At 41.2% G+C, this 7,467-nt stretch overlaps 1 protein-coding gene across 1 annotated transcript; it reads left to right on the top strand.

Moving 5' to 3' along the window:
- The first annotated feature begins 549 nt into the window (after positions 1 to 549).
- Positions 550 to 7,217, top strand: LOC142941921 (uncharacterized). Its single transcript, XM_076084049.1, has 21 exons — positions 550 to 572; positions 654 to 712; positions 790 to 876; positions 961 to 1,082; positions 1,173 to 1,316; positions 1,439 to 1,513; positions 1,616 to 1,786; positions 2,011 to 2,110; positions 2,324 to 2,544; positions 3,059 to 3,215; positions 3,298 to 3,509; positions 3,590 to 3,704; positions 3,809 to 4,008; positions 4,127 to 4,241; positions 4,318 to 4,487; positions 4,566 to 4,660; positions 4,926 to 5,056; positions 5,565 to 5,754; positions 5,884 to 6,025; positions 6,153 to 6,249; positions 6,431 to 7,217. Exons 1-21 carry the CDS (start codon positions 550 to 552, stop codon positions 6,499 to 6,501), a joined length of 2,697 nt encoding a protein of 898 aa, XP_075940164.1. The 3' UTR covers positions 6,502 to 7,217.
- Positions 7,218 to 7,467: the final 250 nt, after the last annotated feature.

Raw genomic sequence — 7,467 nt, 5'->3', positions numbered from 1 at the left:
TTTATGAAAACTTCTAAATAGTGGTGTCCCCATGGCTTCGGACTTAAGATGCTGACCATGAACCACAACAGCCCTAATTTAACTTTGTCAGAGGACTTTGTTGCAACTCATTTCCTGCCAAAATGCTAAAAACATAATTGATAAAAATAAGGATACATATTTAAAACATGTTTTATACTATACTACACATATTTCATACCAATAATTTCTAATAACAAAAACATTTCCCCAAAAGCTTTTGGAACTTGTAACTTATTTATTTGTAGTTTAAGTTAGCAGGAGGAGCTATATACATACATGTCCATTTATCATTTACCATTTAACTAAGTCAATCAACCTCTTTGCATTGCATGTTGGGACTTACTTCAGGCCAGAATACAAGACACAGGCCCGCACAACCTCAATCAGGCTGTAATAGGATTCACCTGTGTGTAGTTGAGCAGGAACCTCCCTAATCCTGAGACTGTGGGGTTCATTCCTCCCACAAACATTAGTATAAATTGCAAAGACAGGGACTCATAGGTTACCAGTTTCCCCATCTGTTGTGCAATGGGTGGTCGCGGTGGATTTGGGTTTGTAGTTTTTATCCATTGATTTCACTCAAAGTTTGTGATTTTTCATGCTACTTTTAAAAATGATTCAATCTCTTTCAGGTTGGTGATTCTCCTGATAGCAGTTGTAAACATAGAGGCTCAAAAGAAGCCTTCTATAAGTAAGTTTTTGTCAATTTCTGACATTATTTTAATCCCACTATATGCTTCTTACTAATATGTAAATGTTAAATCCCAGATATTCACTCAAAATGCCTGGGGAATGTCATGCGTCTGGATATCGGCCCACTTGGAGGAAATCTTCTTGAAGTGTCTGTTGTCTTTAGTAAGATGACATTCCTGAATGAATTCATTTGTTTTTACTTTGTCTCACCTTTTCTCTTCTAACTGTCCTTTTTTTCCTCCTCAGACAACTCTTCAATTCTCCTTACACCAAGTTTAGCTTCTCAGTGTGGCTTCAGTGCGATGATCAACCAGCTGGGGAACATCGTGATTTTTGCCTCTCTTCAAAACTGCTTTGCTCAAAATGTGGTAAAATGACTGGCGATGTGATTTTTGTGGAGCAGCACTTAATGTCTCTTTGATGTTGTGATAATTTAAAGTATTTTCTGTGTTTTGTAGGCCGACGAAGCATTCACAACAAGACTAAATCTTCGACTGCATGGGAACCAGGTGGCTGAAGATGAGCTGTACCAGGTGGTTGAAACCTGCCGCTACACTGCCTGGGTCTCCAGGGAAATTGTCTGTGACCGCAACTATATGGAGGCAAGTGAATGCAGCAGGACTCTCTGTGGTCATGTTCCAGTCTATTATAAGTGGCTTCATGGGCGTCAAGGCTGGTACATTTGAGAGCGGAGGGATTGATTATCACTTCGCCTTATTTCTAGGTGTCTGTGAAAAGGACAGCTGAAGATTATTACGCCCTGCCTGACTATCCCATCTCAAGCATTAAAAAGTTTGGTGCTTCTCGACAAGCTGCTGAGGTAAGGGCTTATTGTGCCCTTTTTTAATATTCTGGAAACATCTCTTTCTGTATTAACTGTCTTTTGATGTTTGCTTCACAGAAACAGCCCATGGATGCAGAATTCAAAATCAAAACTATTACGTTCTTCACTCCTGAGGAGAAGATCATGCCGTTGAATGAGGCCCACAGAAGAGGTTATGGGATCTCAAACACTCCTACAAGGCTGGTTCTGCGAAGCCCATTAACTTCCCCTGAAACATACATCCAGAATGTAAGTTTTTAAACAAGCCTTGCTTGATAACAAACTACTTGTTTACACTTACAGCTGGTGAACTATTGGTTTTGGAACAAATGATGTATTCGGACTGTCTACATTGTTATATTTATACCCACCATTATATTGAAGTACCCACATCCTTAAGCATTTGTTTAACTGTATGCATTAAATGGATTTAATAAAGCATTGACATGATGATCTGTAATCTCACCTCGCAGGTAGCAGGTGTGCCCATGTCTGTGCTCAAAACCTCAATAGTAGTTGAGAAGAAGCTGGCGACTCAAATCCATGCAGGTGCTGCCTGCCCAATACTGGACGGTAATGTTTGGGGAGCAGTAAGCAGGGATATAGCAACCACTGACATCATGTCTTTAGTTTCTCACAGAATTTGGGGTTGAAACTGTCTTTAAACTTGGACATAGTTGGTATTTTATTACTGATTCCAGTATTCTCAGACTCAACAATAAATGAAATGTGTCCATGTTGGGTCTTTCCTTGTGTAAGTGCTGTATGTGTTCGCCTTGTGTACAGGTAGCGTTTTTTTCACTCCGGACTCAATCAGCTGGTTCCTGCCGAGGAACATTGAGCCCTTGACTTCCTCTAGCCAGTTTCAACTGTTGGAGGTGCACATGGGTGTCGATGGCCAGAGGCTCAACGTTGCCGAGATGGCTGCCAGACATTACTCCCTGTCCGTCAATAACGTGTACATCCTTGCCAAAATCCCTGTTGGGGCTGTCGGTGGCCACTTTAAGGTCAGTTTTATATGTGAATGAATTGGGTTTTTATATTTCTCATGCATATAACCGCCTCCATGGGCTTAAAAGACATCATAAATTTAAAAAGGCAGATTCCGCATGCTGAGTCTTAAACAAAATATCCAAAAACCTTCAGATGTGCCGACCTTCAGTTTGCACAATTCACAAACATTTTGGTTTTATAAAGGTAGAGAATCTGTGTAAATACTTTAATTATATGGTCCCTCCTTGCTGTCTTGAGGCACTCTGGCACACCAGAATATGTCGGGGTTTTGTCGAGTGATAGTAAATCATATCTGTACAAAAGAAAATGGGATTTACTCTCTACTTCTTGCAAATTACATACTCAAGAGGAAGAGCACCACTTCTGTGCGACTGAAAGATCTTTGGCCTTCAGATAAACAAGATACAGGGTCGAACTTTAGCTCAATATGCATAGATGTCTTAATATGAGTTTGTCAAGATGATGTATTTCAAGGAAGGCATTACTGAGGATGTTTGATTTTTGCAGAGTCATGTTTGGGATGGTCAGTATCTCACTACTTATACAATTGAGCTGATGCTCGAGTTGCTCTGGACAGAAAATGCCGCTCACAAGGACACGAGATACAAAGTCTTCCTTCCCATCACGACACCGTTGCTTTCTCAATCTCCACAAGTTACTGACAGTAAGTCATATTATCTTGGTACTCTTGTGATTTTTAAATGTATTACACACTGTCTTAATTACTCTTTATTTTTGCCCCACAGACACTGTTCCTGAGGAGCGGGTATTTAAGGTGCAGCTTGGGCCTTTCTGCTCTGATGTGGCACTAATGAACATCACCATCTCCTCTGAGGTTTTATCTCTGGCAGACTGCAGTGCCAGAGGCCTTAAAGTCCTGGAGCACATGTCCCCCAAGAGCTGCTCGAAAGTCTTTACACTTGAAATACCCTTCAAGGACCGTGGCGTTCTAAAAATGGTGAGCTTTACTCTCAACTTGGGAAATGAAATGCAAAAAAAGGTTTAATTTTGACAGCTATTCTCTCTATTTCCCAGCAGGAAGAAATGGAGATTACAGTCTACACTCTTCAGCTGACCTTTGGCTTGCTGGTTCTGCCAGAGTATGCACCATTTTCTCACACCACTTCTCTGGAAGCTAGATTGGAAAACAAAGGTCTGTAGTTATGAATATGATGGATTAATTCAGAACAAAATGGGCAAATTTCTTTTAATCTGGGTGTCTCCATTTCCCCCCCCCCCCCCCCCTCCCTTCTGCAGTTCCTCCCTCTGTCGCTGGTGGCTGTGATTATCAATACTTCTATGTCCTCGTGAAATATGGGACCCACGGCTTCAACTTTCAGACACTAGTGGGAAGGAGACTGTTGACCTCACTCCTGGCTAAGGAATATGGCTTAATGGACAATGGCACACACTTCAGTTTTTCAGTACCATTTTCTGCCGTCGATGTCATGGTTGAGGTACAATCGGTTACATTTCTTAACCAAATTGTAAATGTGCAGGGATATATCTTGGTGACCTTTTTGTTGTAGCGAGTGTCTAAACCTTTATTGTTTTGTGTTTCTGACAACTTGTCAGGCTGTTGAGGCGTCATCCATCAGGAGCAGACTCGACGTGTCTCTGAGGACTCCAGCCACCAACACAAATATTAAAGAATTCTCTGTGGCTTGCAATTTCTTCCCAAGACTGACTGGTTTGTTAGAGGAAATACGTTTTATGTCAAGACAAAACACTCAAGCATACTAATGTCTGCGCCTCCTCCTTTTCAGAGTGTTTCTCTAATGGCACGATAACCGCTCTGGCTATGAAACTGGAGTCTGTTCCCAGTCTGAAGCCCAGTCAGCTCACCCTCAGAGACCCCACCTGTGGGCCCTCCCACAGCAATGACCACTATGCTTATTTTGTCTTCTCTGGGAACTCCTGTGGGACAACCAGAAAGGTACTGCTGACTGTTACCCTGGTTGTAGACTGTTGACCCTGATATTGAAACATTGAGTTAACTTTTTTCTTTTCTTAGTTTCTGCCCAATATGATGCTGTATGAAAATGAAATCTCTCTGCCAGATGCAATGAAAAGGGTATCCAAGACTGACGAGCCTGAGCCCGAGTATGAGTGAGTGTCTTAAAACTTAAAAACGAATCGAGCTGAAATGAGTAGATGGTCTCATCAAAGCTCTTGTCTATTAATCGGATAAATTAAAATGTCACCTTGGACACCATCATTTTAAGTAAATATCAGCAGATTAACGATAGTAAATAGTTATTTGCAGCCCTAAAGTAAAACTTATGTAATTCCTTTATTGAAAAAAGATGTGGACGCTGTTCAATTTCCACTGCCACACTGACTAATTCAGCTCCTGGGTTGTCTCTTTCTTCAGGCTAAAGGTTGCTTGTTATTTTGACATAAACACAAACCACGCTGTGGCCTTCAACAACAGACCTCGCAGGAGTGAACCATATGCTGAGAATGCAATCGGCGAGCTACAAGTTGAAATTAAACTTGCTCTGGGTAAGGGATGTTCTGAATGCATTGTATTTTCATCTATCCAACAGTAGGAATCTCTTTTGAGCCATAAAAGCACACTCTACAGGTAATGCAAAGGGATATGGATCAGATTTCTATTAACCTGCATAGTGGAGGCTTTGGGCTTACTTGGACAGTTGTGCTACTCGTAGTCAAAAGATTTTCAAGAAAGCCAGTGCCTGTTCCTACATTGGTAAACTAGCGGTGTCCTCTAAAGCCAGGAGGCAATCGCACAACTTGATTTTGAGCTAATTGTGTTGGACAAAGTAATAGGACTTATGACATAGTTTAATTGACGCATCTTTAAACCTAATCGGCTTAATGACCAAGTTGGCTAGTGGGATGATGTATTAAAGTTAAATTTACTCACTTATCTGTATTAAACCCTTTTTTTTTTTTTTTTTTTTTTAAAAGGTTTGGTGTGCAGGCAGTTTCTATTCCTGTCTGAATCTCTCTAATAATTCAGTTCAACAAGTTGTTTCTCTTTACTTAGATGACTCCTACAGCACATTTCACAGAGTTGAAGCTGATCCCATCGCAAAGTACCTTCAACAGCCGTTGTATTTTGAGGTGGAACTGATAAAATCTAGAAACCCTGAGGTATCGCTGGAGCTGGTGGACTGCTGGGCGACGTTGGAGGACGACAGGACATCCCTTCCCAAACGGGACCTCATCATTAACGGGTAACTTCTTACTCTTTTCCCTCATAATGGACACTTTTCAAGGAGGGCGTCACACTGCAGACTTGGGACGTCTTTTACACAATTAATTAGTGGGTACTTAATTTCAATTTTTTTTATTTGTATCTTCAGCTGTGTAAACCCAAGGGACCCGTACCAGGTGATGTTCCATCCTGTTTTGCCTGATGCCAGAGTTCAGTATCCATCAAACTTCAAGCGCTTTGAGATCCCAATGTTTGCCTTTGCCAAAGACCGAGCGAACTTGAGTCTCCAGGTAATTTCAACGATATACAGTGTATATATATATATATATTTTTTTTTTTTTTAAATAAAGGCTTTAGATTTGGGAAAACAAATGTATACACTATAAATATCACATTAACATTAGTAAAATTTTGTAGGTCTTTGTCCATTGTGATGTGGTGATCTGTGATGCCAGAAATCCAGTGGGTAGAGCTTGTAATGTGCAGTGTTCAAACCAGGATGAGGAGATGAAAGGTAAGACTTCTCACACTGATAACATTTCACTGTTGCACACACTAAGGTTTCCATTTGTTGCTCAGATGAGGAATGGGATAAATACTCTAGTTTGTGTTCTCCAATTGGGGAAACGTGTATTTAAAAAAAAATGTGTTTTTCTTTATTGAAGTGGCTCAGATGTATTTCTTTTCTTCCACAGGTCAAAAACGTTCTGTTTCAGATGGCCACCATATTGAACAAGTGTCATCAGGACCAATACTCATGAGCTAAAAAAAACAACTAATAAAAAATATTTTAAAAGGACTTCAGACTTGCATTGTTTTCTTGGAAATATTACCCTGGAAATGTTTTTTTTCTTTTTTGTAGTTGTGTTTTATAGGGTTGGGATGAGGTCTCAACTGAGGGCTGGGTAACACGTGTGTCTGAGCATTAATCTACACTAATTACTACGGTGAAGGATGAACGAGTACAAACAAAACCGATGACCACTGTCTCGGTAACTTCATGCTTGAGTGAAACTCAACCAAGATACAGTTGCCATTCTAAATGCTGTAGTTGATTGTTAGAAATGACTGCAATACACAAACAAACTGACCAATTTTAAATGACTATAGCTATTTTTGATTCTTTCAAACTGACCATCGGTCACAATGTTGTAGGGTTGTGGCGTATAGGTAATATGTTCTCATACTAATGCTTCGAAAAACACAGCTTGGTCGGTGGCATTTAAACCTGAAGGAAAGTGTGCTTTACTGCACAATACTTCTCGATAAACGGGCAATATGTAAATGTTTGTTCAGTAGAATAAAGTCTACGTTGTGTGACAACCCTCCTCCTGTCATACACTAGGTGCCGGTTTTTCCATCTGTTACAGGCAGCCTGGGGGGAAGGGAGACCTGTGCTGACGGGCTCGTGACCACGGTTGCTGACCTTGTGAAAGTGCAGTTGCGTGTTTTTGGCATTACAAATAAAACGGTTTCTGTGGTGTGAAAGTGGTTAGAGCGGTTGTCTCGGGGGCATGTCCGAGGCTGCAGGTGGGTGGCCAGTTCATGGTTGCTTTACCGAGCCTCCGGGTTTTAGTCCATAAGTACCCACCACAAGTAGCACCTGAAGACTAGGGGGGAGTTTAGTTAGTTCTGGTTAGGCAGTTAGAGGGACGGGATGTGAGTTTGCAAAGGCAACCGTCACCTATCTTGGGAAGGTAGTGGGCCAAGGGCAGGTGCGGCCGGTACAGGC

Source organism: Anarhichas minor, unplaced genomic scaffold, assembly GCF_050575085.1.
Source record: "Anarhichas minor isolate MPS153535 unplaced genomic scaffold, ASM5057508v1 ptg000136l, whole genome shotgun sequence".
In the NCBI taxonomy this organism is placed as follows: Eukaryota; Metazoa; Chordata; class Actinopteri; order Perciformes; family Anarhichadidae; genus Anarhichas; species Anarhichas minor.
Note: the sequence above shows the minus strand (reverse complement) of the source record. Positions and strands in the feature narration are given on the sequence as shown.

Bases quoted from the DNA above. Each gene is read 5' to 3' on its own strand.
- LOC142941921 (XM_076084049.1), top strand. From the start codon at position 550: ATGGGTGGTCGCGGTGGATTTGG. The intron at 1,317-1,438 runs GCAAGTGAATGC...CCTTATTTCTAG, and splicing joins GTGACCGCAACTATATGGAG to GTGTCTGTGAAAAGGACAGC. The intron at 4,009-4,126 runs GTACAATCGGTT...ACAACTTGTCAG, and splicing joins CCGTCGATGTCATGGTTGAG to GCTGTTGAGGCGTCATCCAT.